This window comes from Aspergillus tanneri (genome assembly GCF_003426965.1).
Source record: "Aspergillus tanneri strain NIH1004 chromosome Unknown AapTan_4_pilon_pilon_pilon, whole genome shotgun sequence".
In the NCBI taxonomy this organism is placed as follows: domain Eukaryota; kingdom Fungi; phylum Ascomycota; class Eurotiomycetes; order Eurotiales; family Aspergillaceae; genus Aspergillus; species Aspergillus tanneri.
In genome coordinates this window covers 4,163,570-4,182,864 of record NW_022984631.1, presented here as the reverse complement: position 1 = coordinate 4,182,864, position 19,295 = coordinate 4,163,570, and the positions used below count along the sequence as shown (strand labels likewise).

Genomic DNA, 19,295 nt, shown 5'->3' with positions numbered 1-19,295 from the left:
ACCCATCCGGGCCGTATATAGGAGGAAGATGTTCTGGTATAAGATAGCCTGGAGGGCTACCAGGTCATTGCAATCCTGAACATCAACTAGACTCTGACATGCTGAGAAATACGCGGTCCTAATATCGTCAGCTTGCTAGATATCGCAATCTACCCGTTCTTGGAAAAATACCCTTCCAAGAAAAGCCTCTCTCTCGTCTCCATGTCTCTAACCTCACAAAGACACCCAACGGCCATAACCGCAAACAGAAGCGGGAGATATCTCGATTCCTGGTCAGCGTAATCACTAATATCCAAGGAAAACAACAAAGCGAAAGCAGAATCGAATGTTGGCCGATGCAATATATTGTGCAGGAAATGCGTATTGACAGCCATATCAACCAGATGACGCGCTCTCTCCCGCGATGGCAGCGATATGGGATGCCGTGGTGTGTTTTCCATTGGAAATAATTTCGGTGCTGGTACGTCTCTTGCGCGCACTCTACTCTCCACATCAGCCCCGGGCCAATTTCCCAGTTCATCTTTTAAGCGCCTGACAAAGTCCATATGAGCCGCTGAGTGCAGAAAGCGGGCTTCGCCTTGGTTCTCGGGATGACTATGTTCTCCACTGATGTTCATGGGTCTAGGAGCTTCATTCACAGGTCTGGTACTGGTCTCTGGTCTGTCAATAGCACCCATAATCCAAGGTATCGACGGGGAGGTTGCCGCCATTTCCCTCCGCCGGCAGGACTCCTCAACCGCCTTCAATCGTTTTTCCAGATACTCCATACGATCGTCCCGTTCCACGTTCCTCTTTTTCCGCCGTGGTTGTGAATATACGCAGTCTTGTCCGATCAGCATCATAAGTCACCGTAACTCAAGGAGCAGTACCATTAAAAGAGGTTCCACAATGTCCACAAGGATTTTCCCCATCACACTTGATTTTCATCCTCCGACACACATCGCAGGCCCTGTCGACTCGTGGCCCCGATGAAGGCAAACGCGTGTTCGCGTTTGCAAGGGGAGAGCTCCCGGGCGTGCTCCTTCCATCGGTCTCCGTCTCGACATCAGAATTCGGCAGTTTAAATTGTTGGAACATTGAGGGAATAAGGGATTGCCAAAGTGTATGAGAGAGCTGAGGGTTGATTCGGCCTTTAATTTACATGACGAGCTGTCGACGAATTTCGAAATAAACAGGTGTTGATATCGGACATACTGAGCAAAGCGGAGATAAACGTGAAAGATAAAATTAGACAAGCGGCACGTGAGGTCACATGACTATTTTCCTATTCTGGAAGTACAAGCACGAATAATCCATGCTGGCTGCATTTTGGATATGCATTTTGTAACCAGAATCTAAGTCTATATATCTGCACATACTGGGACCAATACATTACAGTTAGCACCTTCCTCCAAGATTGATTCGGCGGCACTTGTATGGACCGTGGAATTGTCTAGGACAATTCTACGTCCCAAAAGTAGCGAGGTTGATCTGGGCTATTAAAGATTTTGTTCCAGTAGAGGGCATTACCGTACAAGACCAAGGCTCGTAGTATATAACGAACATCAAATTTGGGGGCCCTCAATAAATTATAGGATATTTCTATAGCGCATATATGAGATGTGAGACCGATACTCAAATTGAGATTGGGCACATATTCGGATCCGATACTCAGGATACTAGTATTCTTTCGTCCCTGTTTCTAGAGCACATGCGAATTTGATCATGCCAGTTCGACGAGGTGCTTGGTAGGGGCTCGTCTTGGGAAGACACAGGCCTGTGGCCACACACGCGCGTATGGGATAACACCGATAAATAGGTCAAATTATGTTAGGAACACTTTTATTTTATATTCAATTCACACAGTTCGAGTCCAGAAAGACCAATACATCATAAAGAAGCAGACAGAGGAGCACAATCTGTATAGTTCATCTTCGTATGCCGTCCTCTCGGAGCAAGCGACGATTGTTAATCGAGAGATACGCCATTGCACGGGTAGCTGACGCATGCAGAAGAATGGGGAAGCCGACAAGGAAGCAGTAGAGTCACCCGATACGAGGGAAATATGCAGCGCGTAGCGTTGCGATATGTCCGACACTGACCAAGTATGCGGCCACCTTAACAGGGAGAGAAAAGGGAAATAAAATAAACGAGAGGCGGCATGGACCGATTAAGAGACCGGACAACGGAAGGCATCATTCGTCCGAATCTCGATACCAGGAGAGTTATAGTGCCCGTTGGGTCCGAATATGTGTTGACAGAGAACAGGAAGACTGCCATCCCGGTCTGTTTGGGGTCGGGAAATACATCGAGGGTTTGTCTTGACAAGGAGCTTGGAAAGAGAGAATCACGGAGGGAAATGCGATCCGATCTCAGCCTTGGCGCCGATCCCCGGGAAAGACGGAGAAATAAGACCAAGAAAGCCCGACGCAAGGCCGGGGGCAATGACACGTGAGCATCGACCACACAAGGTGGCAGGGAATAGAATACGATAATCTCGTCAGCAAAAGTGCTTTCCCCTTTCCAATGGCAACGGTAATGATGCCATAAATGGCCCTTCTTCGCTTTTCTCCACTCCCGGAGAAGCATGCCTGGACTCCGCCATTTTTATCTGGAAACAATGGAAGGAACCATTAATCTTTCTGAAACTATGGACTCTGCCATTCTATACAAGCTAGGAATTGCTGGAGCGTATAATATCCACCAATGAAGTAGTACGAACTCCGAAAATTGCCTAGGCCCATAAGCGATGGCCTAAAAACTTTGGTAAAAGCTTCAGTAAAAGCTTCGGTATGGCCGAGCCGTTTTGATGCCCGCCGATCCATCCATAGTCCGCATTAAAGCAATGGACTACGGGGCATCATGGTAGAACTTACTGGGTCCACAGCCATCAAAGGGGGTTATCCTGATCCACTTCGTATCTGCATAGGCTCCCTACTCCTTTGGATGTCACAGCTGACAGGGATGATTCGCAATTTACTCCATTGTCTAACGACCGGGAAAGGGGTATTTGTGAATGTTGCAGGATGGCTGGAGACCAGTACCAAAGGACATGTGTAATGAAAGGAAGATGGGTTATGGAGTAGTGCAGAACTTGAAGGACTGAACAGTCTGAAGTTGGAGTGAATGAAGGTAATGATGGTCATTCGGCCCCCACGTGTCTTCACCTCCTGTTTCGCCCACCCTGCAGAGTAGATAGGAGGACTTGCTATAAAGCCGTGATAGAATCCGGCGTTGAAAAGATCCATCCACAGAGTTACATCCCAACTCTTTCTTTACCCTTACAGATCTCATTCTTCGCTCTACATCATCATGCTCTACAAGTCCGTGGCTGTTGCGTCTCTTCTGCTGGCCACCCAGGCGGCAGCTCGCGATGTTCCCGCCAACGTTAAGGAATTCTACAACTCGGTCAAGAACGCAGGAACTTGCTCCGGCAAAGATCTCCTCCAGGGCGGTTTCCACGACACCGACGATGGCCCCACCAAGTACGGCTACTGCCAGAAGGGCCTTAACGGAAAGGGTTTCTATCTCAAAGGTCCTGGCAACCAGCTTGTGAACATGGATATCGACTGTGACGGCAAGCAGACTCATGGTGATGGACGCTGTGGAAGCTCCAAGGATACCCAGGGCGAGACTGCATTTAAGGATGAATTGAAGAAGTACGGCATTTCGGACCTGAATGCCTATGTCCACCCCTACGTTGTTCTTGGAAACGAAGGCAATTACCACCCAACCTTCAACCCCCGCAAGCATGGTATCGAGCCCCTCAGTGTAGTGGCCGTCGTATGCGGCGACAAGCTTGTTTATGGAATCTGGGGTGACACCAACGGCGATGACGGCAAGCCCTTGGTCGGCGAAGCCAGCTTGGCCACCGGTACCGCTTGCTTCGGCAAGTCCGCCGTCAACGGAGACAAGGCACATGACGAAAAGGACGTCCTGTACGTTGCCTTCCCCGGTAAGGACGCGGTGCCCAAGAACGCCAAGTGGGATGCCACCAGCTACGAGGAGTTCGAGGCCAGTATCGCCGAGTTGGGTGACAAGCTCGTCGCGGGTCTGGGCAAGGGTGGTTCTGTCAGCGCTACTCCTTCCACTGAGAAGGGCCATCACTCCACGACTCGCAGCGACGAAAGCACCCACACCTCCCACAAGGGCCACCACAAGGGCCACCACAAGGGTCACGGCAAGGGAAGAAACGGCAATTCCGAGGAGGAGGATGACAACTAGGAGTAAATGGCGGTTGACCAGCAGGGGAGATGTATGTTTCGGGGAGCAAGACCATGGAATCTGTAATCTAGTTTAAATTTTAGCAGTCTACATAAAGGCAGCCCGTGTATGTACAAAGTTGTACATATAATATAAATGATAAGTATATCTGCACGTAAAAAGTAAATTGATTAAAAACCAAAAGCGAGAGAAAAAGGAATCAATTAGTATCACTCGTTGTAACCGAGATTGAGAATCGTGTCCACTCCGTAGTATACAGACAGAATAACTGTTACCAGTGGAGGTTTGTATTGCGGGGATACACAGTTTGACATCACCAACGCGATCCTGGCAACCAATCATTCAATTATGGAAATAGAATGCCTATCTCTATATTCTGATCTAATGATAACCTAATTGCCATTTTTGCCTCTCCTTTTCGCCTTTAACTGCTTCTCTTTCCAAAGTTAAGTGACATGTAGTTAATGTAACTAGGAATTGTTGATGCACTGCACCGAATTAGGATATTTCCATACAACAGAACGTGCAGCTTAACTTTGCGAATCTTACATAAGGTTGGCTTGGAGGATGGCTCAAAATAAACAACTTCATTATCCTGGAGTTGATTTCAAAGCTGGTAGTAAGCTAACAGGGCTAAATATTAATGGCCCATGTCTACGGTGCAGTGTCTCTCCGTCCGAACTTTAAGTGAAGTTTATCTCAACGTTTCGTACGGACTGTCCTTGACATATGAGCCTGGGCCAACCTATGTTTATGCCGCGACGAGTCTATTTCCGGCCTGCTTGGCTGCTTTTTTGGCTACCTTTTTAGCTGCCCGCGCAGCTGCTTTTTTAGCAGCTCGCTCTGCAACCCGTCGAGCAGCTTCCCTTTCGATTCCTCTCTCTGTTGCCTGCGTGACCTCTTGGTCTAATGCATCTAGTACTGAGTTTTCAGTGGCTCTGGAAACCTGGTTAGAAACCAAACCAGATAGCGAGGCCATCCCCTCATCCGAGGCAAATGGCGCCGCGAGCCCATTAGCACCTACAACCGCAGCAGCGGCCACCTCGGGCATGGCCAAAGATGTCAAGTATGCGGCCCCCCCGATGGCCACTGCAGATGCGAGAATAGTCCCCCCAATTGTCCATAGGGACCTCCATGGTGACGAGGAAGAGGCTGCCTGTGCAAGGCTGTTAGCGTTCTGCGCTGCGATCTCCTTCTGAGCCTTGCTCTGAGCAGCCGATTCATTGCTCTTGTCCTTGCCCTTGTTTTCACCCCCCTTTTCAGGGGTCCTTGCCGCTGCTGCCTTCTCAGCGTTCTGGGCTTCCTTTTCAGCCTTTTTAGATTCTGTGCGAAGGGTTTGTGAGGATCTTTCTAGTAGACCAACTTCCTCGCTGAGGAGTTTCAGCCGCCATTGAACTGTATTCTGGGCTATTAAGGCTTGCTGCCAGGGTTTCACCCAGCTCAAATCTCGATCATCGTTTTTTTCGAGACTGTTGGCCTTCTTTTTTGCGGCAGCGACTTGGCCTTCCATTTGGCTCTTTTGCATCATCTTATCCTGCAACTGGGTCTCCACATTATCAGTCAGTTTCTTGGCTTTGTTTGCGGCGTTTCGTGCCTTTTCCGCTTCCTTGTCGGCGCTCTTGGCTTCCTTGGCTCTCTCAGACGCCTTCCTCGCGGTTTCAGCATCCTTCACATAATTCAGGATTTGCTTCCGCCGTGCGACTCCAAGGGCTTCACCGCTGACTTTGACGGCTTCCAGAGCCAGAGCCCAGACTTCTTCGGCCAGTTGATAAACTGGGGAATCAGGCACTTGCGCGATTTCAGCTGCCTTTTCTGCCAATTCTCTTGCCTTTTTGGCGGCTGTTTGAGCACGGCCGGCAGCTCCATTGGCTCTTGTGATTTGAGTAGTACTATCCGCTTCATCTTTGGCTACCCGAGCGGCTTTTTCGAACACCTCCGCTTCTGATCTGAATCGCTTTACTTCCTTTTGTCTTTCCTCTTGTTGCTCTTGCTCCAGCTTCATACTCGACTCGTTGGAAAGCCCTTCAAGTTTCTTGGCTATATCATCGGCGATTTGTGCCGATTTCCTTGCTTCAGTGGCACTCTTTTTGGCCCTTGCGACATCCTTTTGGGCCGTTGTGCCCAATTCAAGTATTTTCGTGGCTACCGAGCCCATTGTAGTACCGCTTTTTACCGCAGCGGCCTCGTCTTCCGCCATTTGAGCTTCCTTGTCTGCTCGCTCGGATGCTACTTTCGCTTTTTCGGCGGCCGTTTGAGCCACACTAGCTTGCTTTGCAATCTTTGAGGGGTCCTTGCTCTTCCGTATGATGCCTTGTGCATTTTTTGCTGTATTACTTTCGCTTTTAGCCTCTTCTTCGGCCGCACGGGCATTCTTGGCCGCCTCTTGCACCTTCCTAGCAGCATGGATGGACTCTTCGAGCTCTGACATTCCCTCACATAGTTGGAAAGAGCCGGTATTTCCCTGCTGATCGTCGTGGGCAATGAGCCCAGAAAATTCCCAGTTACTCCCCGATTTTGCAAACCTAGACGGGACGTAACTGGATCAGCACATGTTCAATATATGTATGCCAAAGACATGCAGTGAGACGTACACAACCCGATATTTTCCTGGAGCATCTGAGCCGCCATAGAGCTTCCCTGGAAAATACGGATACTCATAGAGGGTTGTACCAGCGGAGGAGGGAATCTTCAATTTTTCGAGGTTCCTAAATATGTGGGGGTATTGTGCTATTCCGCGCAAGCCACAACAACTAAATTAGCTGCAGGAACAGTATTAATTCTTACAGTGGACTGAACTCACACATGCCAGAGGACGCCAATTTCTGGGTATCCCATCGTTTACCGGCTTCTGACACTGTTTGGGCAAATGAGGTCGTCGCTCCTGTCATCTGGTTGATCAGGTCTTCGCAGGGGTCGGTGCTGACGGTGGGAACACCTGCCACCTGTCCCAGTAGGGCCTGGGCTGCAGTGGCGAGGAAGAGGAAACGCATATTTTGCTGTTTTGCGGTAGTATGGTTAAGAAGATGTTTATTTTCTCTGCTGCTTGCAAGGAGATACTAAGGTAAAGTCGGTCATTTATACCCTGACAGGAACCACTTACACGAGCGAGGGCTTTTGCCAGAGAGACCTTGGTTAGGTTGACAAGCCATGTGAAACTTTAATGCTTAAGTGAACCTCCTTAAATCTAACTGAAACGTTGTAAGCCCAATTGTACTCGAATAAGCTTCATTAAACTATATAACTTTGTTCAACTACTTCTTTTACGCTGATTCTAGAGCGTTCTAGACCGATTGCTTGGGCGGATACTTGCTTCAGCGAGACATTGGCGCGATATGCTGACACTCTGCGAAACCATGGGCAAGTTGACAAGCCGTGGGAAATGTTTAATCTTAAGTAAACCTTCTACGAGCGTGGCTATTAAGTGTACTCTGTAAATATAAATTCTATTAAGACCTTCTGCTGGTTCATATTCTATATAATTTTTTATACCCTATGTAGTACCCAAAATAGAGCGTTTATATATTTATCATGTCTTGTTAGATTATAGCTATATTATACCCTTCCTATATTAAAGTGGTTAAAATTCTGCTATACTTGTCCTACTGCTCAATAGTCGCAGTCGCCCGTAAACCTTCTCAAACCTTCTCCAATCTTATCATTATGTCCGAATCCAAGCCTCAGTGAAACCATCGAATCTGATTCCAGTATTTCTTTCAGTTGATTCCAGAGCATTCTAGACCAGTTCCAGAAACTGATATTTGTTTCACCAGACATTGCACGATGTCGACGCTCTGCGATAGGAACTTCTGACTCTTGGGAGGGGCTTGGCTTTTTATCATTCTATAGGCGATGAAACACGCCAAGTTTACTGGAATGAGACACCTCGCCCTTGTCTTAATTAACCGTTGACAACATAGGCCCTAGTAATAAGAAACATACATTGACATATATTAGTAACTAACATGTACACCAAACAGATATAAGTCTTGTTATAAATGCCCGTACCACCTCACGTTTCTTGTTGACAGACATGCAAAGTTTCCTAAATTTCTTTGTCTACTATTTCAAATCCCCTGTTAATATTGCTTCTATATCGTCCCGATCATAAAACGATTTTACGTGTCTCTATAATGCGGAGCTTGAATCTTACTTTGTTCTTGCTCGGACACTCTCTCATCGGTATATCATACTCAAGAAACTAGGCAGTAGGGACAATACTAACCCCACCCAGGCGGATTCGCCGCAGACGCAGGATCCGCACTTTCAGGCACAAAGCTCCCTGCTTTACAAGCCCGACAGGGCCCCAAGGACCTCAATGACGCCCTTTTGGAATCCGACATCTCCAAAGCTCCAATTCCGCTGCCCCAAGACCCAGACAAGTGGCTCGCGGAGCATCCCGAGGCCGCCAAGGACCCGGCCGTCGCTCTTGCCAACGAAGTCGACAATCCTTTCAACGGACGTCAACCCCCTTCCGGCAGTACCGAGAAGGATCAGCAATCAACCAATAACTCTAATGTAGCACCTTCCAACGACAAAGAATCTCATTCTCCGCCGGACATGCAGCAGCCGACGACCGAGCAAACCCCGGAAGCTAGTAGTACCGGAGATTCTGCCACGACACAGCCACCGGCTTCGGCTAGTACCCCCTCGGGGCTTCTCCCATGGTTGGACGGCGAGGGTTGCAAAGACGTGTCAGAGCGGTGTCTTGGAACGGACGACTGGTGCACGAACCATTATCGCTCTGCCCTCAACGACAATGTATCCCAGTGCTTTGAGAGACGTGGGTTTTTCTTGCAGGCGTTTGAAGATGCCATTGCGAAGGCTCTTGAATCGGAAGCTGAAGAGGCAGTGTTTAACGCGACTTCCGGAGTATCTCTAGATACTGGAATTCGGGAGCTTGCCAAACAAGATGGGACACAGGCGTCGGCCAAGAACGCCGCCGAGAGCGCGGCTCGGCGATTCCTTCAGCTGGTGGATCAGAAACTGGAGGCGAGTGTTAATCAAGGGGTGGATAAAGCTCTTGCACGATTTTCATCGCAGTAGTCAAACTCTACGGGGATAGGTTTGGCACCAAGTTTGCGTGCGAAGGAAGCAACAGTGCATTGGACTGTTTTTTCCCCAGTATAGATTCATGTAGCCTAAAGGATAATCTCTCCGTAACTTAGTCACTACACTACAATATGGGGCTTTTCGACTTAATTTAGTACCGTACTTGGTTTACCCATCAAAAAGTACTCCGGGGAATATATATGAGAACCGAACTATCAATAACACCTCTATATTAGCCATGGAGAAGATGGAATTCGAAGAGGCTGATAAAGGCAGCTCAGGCAGTTTCTCGGGTTTGAACATATGTAAGCGCTAGGTATGAAATTGGCAATGATAACAGATTATCTTTGTGTGTGCGCATGTTCTCAACTCCTTGGTTGTAGCAACGTAAAATATGTTCATCGATGGTCCCAGTTTGATATCGTTGAGTCATATGCCAGTCAACTATAGCCATCGTACCAGACTCGACCATTATGACTTTCATATGTGGAATGGAATGGACTGCAGAGTAGGTGAAGTGCATTATCCAAGAGGCCGGGTTACAGTTAAGGCAGATATGGGACTGCAGAAGCCAAGTGCTGATAATTAAGTCGAACTGATGTTGGATATGTGGGTCATGGAAAGGCTGGAACTCCGCAATCAGGAGTAACAGTATAGGAAAATATAGCAAACTAGTGCTGATTCCTTAGAGAATTCCACAGGTTACTGGTATTTTAGACTTATCCTATAGTGGGGGCCGATACCAAGAAATGACCAATCTGTTGGAGACTTGTCGTCCATTATGTCCTAGAGCTTGGCTGAGGCGTTGTGGCCGTAGAGCAGGGTTAAAAAGGAAGCGAATTTGGACAGAGGATTTGAACAAATAAGATGTAGAAAGAAGTCAGGAATATGGTAGTAGTGGCTGTTTTAATACTTGAATTTCTTGCTTTTTCGCATGCTGTCTTGCAGTGAAGCCCCTCATAAACTTTAGCAGCATTGTGGATAATGAGGTCCAGGTAGACATAGCGACAACAGTGCAAGCTAAAAAGGACAGGGGGAGGTATTCCTGGCAAGAGACCAGTCGCTTCCAGGATTTGCATATATCACAGCAGATGCACCCAAGCTCCGAGGAACGGTGCCAGTACTCTTGAGAAAGAGCGGGGTCTCCCTAGGAGCGTTAGTGCCCGTATGATCCAGTCAGTCCTTTGTAGAACACCCGCAGCATCTCGCAGGAACTGTTGTGAAATTCAGGGGAAGTGATGCGCAGGGAGCTATTCTATCAGCTACAGGCCAACTAGCCTAACTCGGAAGTAGATGTCCTTCGGTGGAAACACCAGAAATCACAGTATCTCAACTAACTGAGTCCCTTGCATTACTATCTGGGTGCTCAACCCTCTAAAGGACTGAGGGGTAGAATGGGTCGTCAGATACTCGCACCGCCAAGTCGGGCAGATTAATATAGTGTTTCCTTAACAGGAACCATAGTGCACGATATATAGAACTATTCATACCACATTTGGTTCAAGTCTGCAGTCAACAATGGGCTCCAGGCTGCTCTGACACCTGGAAGCATGAATAGTTTAGAGAGTGGTTCTGGTGGAAAGTTTCTGGCGATGCGCCACCTGCGCGGAGGGCTAGGGTTACTTTTTACGCTTACAAATAAGGCGGGTGGAGGAGCACAGAGTATCGCTGACCAGTATGCGCGAGACCTAGACCAGAATGTGCATTTCTATCATCGTGCGCTACGGAAAATTTGTGTCAGATAGTACGTTTGCGCAGCGATCGACAATACTACCTACCTCACATGATTTTCTGAAGAGACCTGGTAGAGACTCGTCCACTCAGTGGCACAACTGTTTGAGAATACTGAGAATGATAGACAGCTGATAGAGAATGAGGTCTTATAAATTATTTTTCGATAATAATGGATAGGCTGTAGACCATTGATGTCCTAATAGTGTAGATATACCACCATAGGGGTCCTCGTTCTGGCCACCAGTTGGCGGGCCTCTGACAGTGTAGGTCATACGACTGCGTTCCCAAGACCTACATGGTTGGAGCGCAGTGACATGAAGATATACCTCCTGACGAAACCGTTCGAGATGCATTTCATATATATATCCATTTCCGCGCCACCGCCATCAGAGTAGCAAGATTTCTATAGTTAAAATCTATCACCATAAATTGCCAGTATCAGTGTCAGACCGTCAATATAGACATACCACTAGAACAGGAAGTAAGTGCTAAATTGTTACGGGTCATGGTGCTGTTGGACTGACGCCCAAAACCTGTTAGAATACGCTGGGGCTTCTTGAGTCACAATTGGTCAAGGTACTAATTATTCAGCCAGAAATTAATTAGTTATTCTCTTAAGTAAATCCTTTGGTCTTCTGTGTTCTTCGTTAGGCTGGGGGATAGGCTATTGCCCTGCTGTCACGTTTTATGGCGAGGACATTTTTAGAATATATGGTGTGTATATTGTGTGGTTTCTGATTCAGTTGTCCTTCCGTGATTTTCTACCGAGTTTCTTCCATCTTTAGTACTATCACTATATCCAACAATGTATATCATTTTTTGCGAGCGTTCCCTGACACGCCCAAATCCGCCTATTAGAACGCAGAGAATATCATCAGCAAATTAATGAATACAAACTACGTTGATCGTGTTTTAAGAGAACTACCGCGTATCTACTAGGCGCTAGACCCTCCTCAATCGACTAAACGTGGCGAGATTCACGGAGTACTTCGCAAATGCTCCCGATTGAACGGCTGGCGAATACCGTTGTTGTGTAGAATAGGCGTCTTGGTGTTTTTCCATCGCGCCAGCTACGTTGATTGCGGTATGCCCCAAGATAACAGTAAAGATAACGTATTTAGACTAAAAATGTATTTAGAAAAGGAAAAATACTGCCAATTCGCCTTCCCCTTGCCGGAGTAGACACCCATATCGTAGATCAAGGGGGTATAACCGCTACCAGGAGTACCATGCTAATTGGGTCACAAGGAATAGCGTGGCCTTAATGGGTAGGCAGAGAAAGTTCTCAGAGTGGCTCAATATACTAGCGTACTATTCTTTCTTGTTTGGGTCAAACATATCTACAAAGGGAAATTCTGGGCTCTACCAACCTAGAAACACATATTCATTGCATCTTAAAAGCTCAAGAATGCAGGGATGGAATCTTTTTTAGCTTTCTTCAACTCCTATTGAAGGCCCAATAGTCGATACACCGCGGTCTGGGCTCCGCATACACTGTAGTCTATAGTTGGAGAAGTCTTATCAGGTATCTCAACAAATTGACCGCCCACTGCAAAATTCGTTGTACTCTCTGCTTTCTCTTTTGGATGATCTCCGTAAGCCCGAGACAGCAACGGTGCTGCTAAGCGTGGCATCAAACGCGGGATAGTAACTGAATGATCCAGGATAATTTCTAGAGGTACGTTGAGATGCTGCAGCAATTCAACCAAGATCTCTTGCCCAGAGCAGCTGAGCATTGGCTTCACGAAATTTCCCATATGCTGAGGGGCGGAGCCGTAGCTCCACATAACCTGCAATTCCCTGGATTGGTGACGGAAAAAGTGGTTGACGAGGAATAAATAGGCTGATCTCTCGGAGTGAGATTGAAGTTGTTGAACTAGCTTCAGTGTGCGCTAAATAGATAAATTGGTCGAAGAATTCGGCGCTCTTCAGTGTAATTGTGAAAATTTCCACTCTGGATTCACTCGTCCGCGTGCACTGGTAAAATCAGGAGGAAAGGCTTTGGAATTATTTGTGTATAACGATGCTACAACTGTTTTTCAAGGCACAGACTGAACGCCAGTGTCTTGCTGAGATGATGCCATCAGAGAAGCACCTTCTTTATCAGGAGATGCTCTCTATGGCTGAGAACTTATTGTCCTGTTGTACCAAGGGCTATAATGCCTCGGGAGGAGCCTATCAATGGAAGATGCCCAATGGGTAGTTGCAACACAAATGGGTAAGTCAGAATTCTGAATCGCAGTTTATACCACGCCCATATAAATTTTCTAATATAATATTAGCCTTAGTCGCCCGCGGCGGTCCAATCATATTCAGGATTGCAGAATTAAGGAACGCTGGCGGGCCTTAGATTGTAAAAAGGACCAGCTGAAGTGCTGCTACGGATGCTTCGATATATTTGCTGTGGAAATTGGGAAGAACACTGCAGTGGCCATCTCATACAAGATGATTCAAGGCGATGCGAAATATTTACATACTGCTACACCCTTATACGACAGGGGTATTGTCCTTTATGCCACGATAATAAGAGCCTCCTCACTTCGCAGCACATGAATGCCTGGAAACTTCATCAACAGAGACTCGAAAACAAATCCTCAGACTTTATCAGCAACTGATGCGCTAGAACCCTTGCTTTAACCAGGGTCGTTGAGCAGTGACAAGCTTCATGCTGGAAAACTGACCGACTCAATAACTAGAGCTAGAACAAAAGCAACCCAGACTCAACAAGCTCGCACAGCACCTGGCAGGAGTACCAGCACGTGAAGGGCTTACTTCCGAAACAGAGGACAAGCTTCTCAGGAATTAATGAAGAAAAGGCTAGCCCTACAGGAAGCGATGGAGAAATTATAGTAGAATTTCCCTTGCAGGTCGAAGTTGTCACTTCGAAGACGTTGGTCCCTCCTACAGTCATCTCCACGGCGGTCATCCCGATCAAGATCAAGTAGGTTCAAAGCACACTTTTAGGCTTAGAATGCTTGCTACGATGATATAAACTGGTATTCTTTAGAGTCCCTCCGAAGTTTCTCTAGTCTTAAAGATTGTCAGATGGATTGGTCCCATTCGGGCTGGATTATAGGTTCTCATCTGGCAGAGCTTCTATCTCGCCTGTGCGGTCAGCTAGTGTTTTTTGGACGCACTCCATTCTCTGGTATTTATGGTATCATGCCCTGCGAAGGATCAATCCTCAACTGTGTGGAATTGTGTTTCTAACACGCTGTGTCTTGTAGGAAGTTGGAACAAAGTTCCGTGGCAATTTCTCACTAATCAAAGCATCTAGGCAAATGCATTTGATATGTTAATGTGCTCTAACAATTCACTCAACCTGAACAATTCCAGTGGCTGCCAATTCTCCCTTACCACCGGGGGTGTTTTTCAGGTTCAGCTAGGGCCACCCATTCTATTCTCCCCAGTGTGTATATCCGAAGATTCATTGGACCGCAGATAGATTGGGTCATGAAACACTGTCTAAGTTGATTTTTTCAAATTATCGAATGATTTCTGCGACTGAACATAGGTTCCTGCTCTGCATATACGAGACGTATCTTCCCGCTCGTGTTCTTAATGTGCAGGCAGAGGATACCATATCTCGGAGAAACTGTACGAGATTCTCGGTGAATGAACCATGAATCGCGCCATGATGCATGGTAGCTTTACCTTCAGCATTCCTAGCAGTTGGATGCAAGCCACAGCGAAATAACAATTCCTGTTTCCTTGAGCGTAAATCAACTAGCATAAACAGTTTCAAGACAAGTATCTTTAAAATATTGTACAGTAGCAAGCCCACTTGTTTGTAATCTTACCCTTTAGGGGATAGTGCTAATCAGAGTTGTGGAAGAGCTCACGGATACTCTAGGTTAGATCACATATTGTGGCAACAGCATATGCAATGACGATGTGTGTGAGAACACTGTACGGGAGTGAGGGGAAGATGGCCATGCAAAGTATAAATATAACCAAGACAACATGATAGAAGGCATTGTATAAGGACATATTATTGGCATAGAGATAGCAAAAATAATACACATTTGAAATGAAAATTAGTAGGCCTAAATATTAGTACTATTCCAATTATATTATTTCTGCGAGCTTCTCTACAAATTCCCTGTCAGCAGGACAAATTATGACGGCCTTCTTATCCTCACTATGTGACAAGCCTGCGGCCTGACCATCTTCACATCATGGTAACCTGCTTAATTCTAGCTTTAGAAACTCCCTCCAATATAAAAACCAATGCACGTGCACGGTTATGTGGCATGGAACTACTGGCTACCACCCTCTGCACTAGCATTTATAAACTTCGGTAGGTTACAACCAAAGCCTCCGAAATAACGCTTCAGCTCTCACAGAAATTAAGAAACCCCGAGGTACTGTGATCTCCTTGCAAGTCTAGTTTTATGGTATTGTGAATAGCTATTGTGCTCCACCAGTACCCTTCTCCTTTAAGAAAGTTGTAAGTGTGATGGACAATATAAACAAGACGCGTTACTGGCTATTACCACTCTCTTTAAGCGTCGAGCCGTATCTCCCGATGGACGACGGGTGGGTAACACAGATATTGAAAATCGATGTCTCTTAGGACATCGGTGACGTTCCATGGCCGTCCGGAACTTTTTCCATGGGGAGTAGAACAAGAAAATTTGAGGATATATGCAGTTATATTGAGTGTATAGGCGTATGGACTATTGCACATCACATAATAACGGCACCATACGAGTATATTTATTCTCAACCACGAATGGTTTTTCGAAAACAGTTTTTTCAGGCACTTAATGAGTGTCTTCATGTTGATTATGAGTCTCTTGACATCATTCACAGAGTTATATCGTTTGTCCTCTTGGGCCAATGTCCCTATTGTCCCCATTGGCCCCCATTGGCCTGCGTCCGTAGTGGAGATTAGTTATTTTTATTGTCACTCTAAGGAATCCTTAGTGGACAATTTAGCCTCAGTAAAATATATAGCTTGACATAATAGTCCACAACTACAATGGTATAAGGAAAAGCTATTAAAAAATTTATTGCTTACAAATGACTCAAATTCTCGATTGGGGTAGTATAATGATTGTCACGGACCTGACCTTGCTATATATTACGCTGAGCTCGATGACCATTCGGTCATCGATTTGCGCCTTTTGGCTGTGGCGTAGTGATAAAGGTCAGCACCATTACGCAGTCGGACTTGGGTCCTTACAATGATAGACCCCATCCAGGGAAATTAGTGATTGACAATGCTTATTTAAAGTTAGCTTGTCTAATATATAGATTCGCTACAAAGAGTCAAAAACTATGTATCTAATACATATTTTTAATTTACATATTTGCATAAGTTGAGGGGAAGCTCCATAAAGGGGTCCACATAAGCCTGCGGAAGGATGCTAAGCATTACAGTTACATCCACTTTGTATCCCTTCCCCGCAAGTATATTTTGATCGTCGGTGGAGGAGGGGGTTCGACCACAGAGACCGTGCCGCTGAAACCTGATTAGCGCAGATACACATTAGGAAGAATATCCTCCCCAAATAACAGTATAGAACGATCACCGAGGAATTGCACTTTTTTGGGCTGTCTGTGTGCCGCAGACGCTGACATGTAAGCTATGTTCACATGCTCAGCACACTGTCCAACTCACTTGGTCCTTATGGCGATCCTCGCTGTCACAACTGAGCGCGACACACTTCGTATTGCTTATAAGCAGCGATTTTTAAACTCTGATATCTTAACAACCTTCCAGATACGATTTAAGCTACTAAATAATACAGGAGTATAAATATAGATCTAGAGACTATTGTTCACCTTGGTAAAATAAACCACCTATATATTGTTGCTGTCTTTCTATCATAGGCTAGAAAAATAATTTTTATATATATTAACAATCTACTATATACCTACTATTAATTGTTTAAATCCATTACTGATATTACTAGTATATTATAATTTTAGATCTAAGAATTAATGTAAAATCTTATCTTGGCTTTTGGCTAAATAAGCCTGCCATTTTAGAAACATTAATACATTAGCTAATATCGTTCCCCAGGTCACTAAGCGTCCTATTGGAAGCATGAAGGAGTCTGGGATTCAGGGGTACGGAGGCACCCACGAACTAGGCTAAATACATAACAGATGCTAAGACAGTGCAGACCGGCATCCGGAGCAGAGGGATATCCCGATGTTCCAACACGTCCTTTACATCACCTGTGTTTTTGCGGTGCGGTCCGTTCCTAAGCGAGCAATCCTCCACCTTGACTTATGGGTGGGCCGCCCCCGCCCGCAATGCACAAGTTATCTTTCGGACACCGCCGAAAAACTTATACTCCTCTTATCTAGGGCTGAGACAAATAAAGATTCCTTTCTTTATAGAATTGGCTGCCACACGCACAGTTAACCCGTCTACTCTTTAGCTCTAATACGGATCTAATAATGTTAACGCTCTAAATCGCTTACCGTCAGTTACCACGTGACGCCCGGGACCACCAAACGCCCGATTTTCATGGCCACGACCTCCTAATAAATGAAGCCGTATCGCCACATATATTAAATATTATACAGATTTCTTTTGAAGTAATAAAATATGCATTATAGAGAAGCTGTATGGCTATTTTAATTATCCCGAAAGCGCTGTGGAAGCCGTATTTGCCGTCCTCGACTATTTACTGGCGGGGGAGCTTCTTCAACATTCCTGTCTCCCTGGCTAACTGTAGATGGTGTTTTTTTAACTGGGGAAGAGGTAATAGTCTTCTTATTACCTTTCTCAGCTTCCTTGAAGCTATTTTGAAGCTGTTTACTAGCTTTTTTAGCTAGTTTTTCCTCTTCTTTTTGATGCCTCTTTTGCTCCACCTCCTGCTTCCGTAACTCCTGGTCAAAAGCCTTTATTCTTTTTCTTTCTTTAATTAAATGCTTCTTCTCCTCTTTCTCCTGCTGCCGACGAAGCTATTCTCTTCTTTAGCTGTCTTTGCAAGCTGTATTTCTCTCTCCTTGTTTGCTTGAAAATCCCGAGCTTGCTGAATCTTATTAGGAGAATAAAAGATAGCATTACCATTTTCTAGAGCCTGTAATTCCAATAAAAGAGGCTTCCCACGCTGGCGCCTCTTTTGTTCATTCTGTAAGGCATTCTCTAAGCATTGACAACGTAGCCTGAGAAGAACAACCTCTGTAGAGAGAGAATACATTGTATTGCTTAATTTTTTGGTGTTTTGGTTATAAACATTGGCAACAACTTTCTGAAGAAGCTTTTTAATCCGGCGCCAGTCTTCTGCCTTTAGAGTAGATTAAGAGGACTCACTAGAAGAAGGCCTCTCTTCTTCTATCCTAGTAAAACGAGTCAAAACAATCTCTGGGTTCCAGGGATGTAGACCAACAGATCTCCATGAATTCTCAATATTTTTGCTTGATAAAGCCTTCTTCCAGCTTGGCCAAAAAAATCGAAAGAAGTCTCGTTTGGTGATATGGCTTAAGCCTTGACATTCATGTAGAAATTGCTCCAAATAATGACTGTATGCTGTAGATAAAGGACGAAGATTCCAATGTCAAGTGGCTGCAAAGTATGGGTTAAATAAGGTGGATAAATAGCCAAAAGGATCTTATTTTAATCACAGAAGTTAATAAACTTCATAGTAATATAAGATCCATGACCATCTAAAATTAAAAGGCGCCAACGCCTCCGGGCCTTCTCCTTTGTCTCTCGATTAAAAACAGTGGTAAGCCAGGCGTATCCTAGAGCATTGGTCCAACCAGAAGGAGAGGATGCAAAAAAGCAATGGTGATTATTAGGATTAAAATCCTGAAGCCATGAATCCTGAATATTGCCTGAAATTGCTTGGTATATAAGCCCGTGAGAGAGAAAGGTTCCATCTGCATAAATACAGGCAATTGTAGTAATCCACTCTCTATTTCTATCCTGAAGGCATTGTTCAATCCCTCCTTGCTCATATCTCCGTCGGGAAAAGATTCTTTTGCCTTTAGATAATACTCCGATAAGAAATCCCTTCTTATCCATATTATACATATCTTCGGGATGGACATCATATTCCTTAATCTTTTAAGCTATAAATTCAAAATATAAAGCATATTTATATGCTAAATCAGCCCGCTTTCTTGAAGCGTCCATGCCAGTAGCATAATGAGCAATAAGGTTATTATTATGCGTCTTTAAAAAGCGCCCTGGCCACTGTTTTCCAGGCTTATTTCCAGATATTTCCTTTGCAAAATTTCGTAGCATTTTATGTGACGGGTGGAAGGCCTCGATTGGTAAGATTGTTAATTAATTTAATAAGTTCTTTTGACTGTTGGTTGTTAAGAACTTGATACTCTTCACG

The 19,295-nt window shown here is 45.5% G+C and overlaps 3 protein-coding genes across 3 annotated transcripts; 2 read left to right on the top strand and 1 right to left on the bottom strand.

Annotated features, from left to right (window-relative positions):
• Positions 1–3,291: 3,291 nt before the first annotated feature.
• Positions 3,292–4,203, top strand: ATNIH1004_006556 (glycoside hydrolase family 75 protein; the record flags this gene model as incomplete). Its single annotated transcript, XM_033571183.1, has 1 exon — positions 3,292–4,203. One exon carries the CDS (start codon positions 3,292–3,294, stop codon positions 4,201–4,203), a length of 912 nt encoding a protein of 303 aa, XP_033427215.1.
• A 751-nt stretch (positions 4,204–4,954) lies between these two features.
• On the bottom strand, positions 4,955–7,193 carry ATNIH1004_006555 (uncharacterized protein; the record flags this gene model as incomplete). Its single annotated transcript, XM_033571182.1, has 3 exons — positions 4,955–6,725; positions 6,795–6,908; positions 6,988–7,193. The coding sequence occupies 3 exons, from the start codon at positions 7,191–7,193 to the stop codon at positions 4,955–4,957; spliced, it is 2,091 nt and encodes a 696-aa protein (XP_033427214.1).
• Positions 7,194–8,333: 1,140 nt separating this feature from the next.
• On the top strand, positions 8,334–9,246 carry ATNIH1004_006554 (uncharacterized protein; the record flags this gene model as incomplete). The annotated part of the gene is made up of 2 exons (XM_033571181.1): positions 8,334–8,382; positions 8,435–9,246. 2 exons carry the CDS (start codon positions 8,334–8,336, stop codon positions 9,244–9,246), a joined length of 861 nt encoding a protein of 286 aa, XP_033427213.1.
• Positions 9,247–19,295: the final 10,049 nt, after the last annotated feature.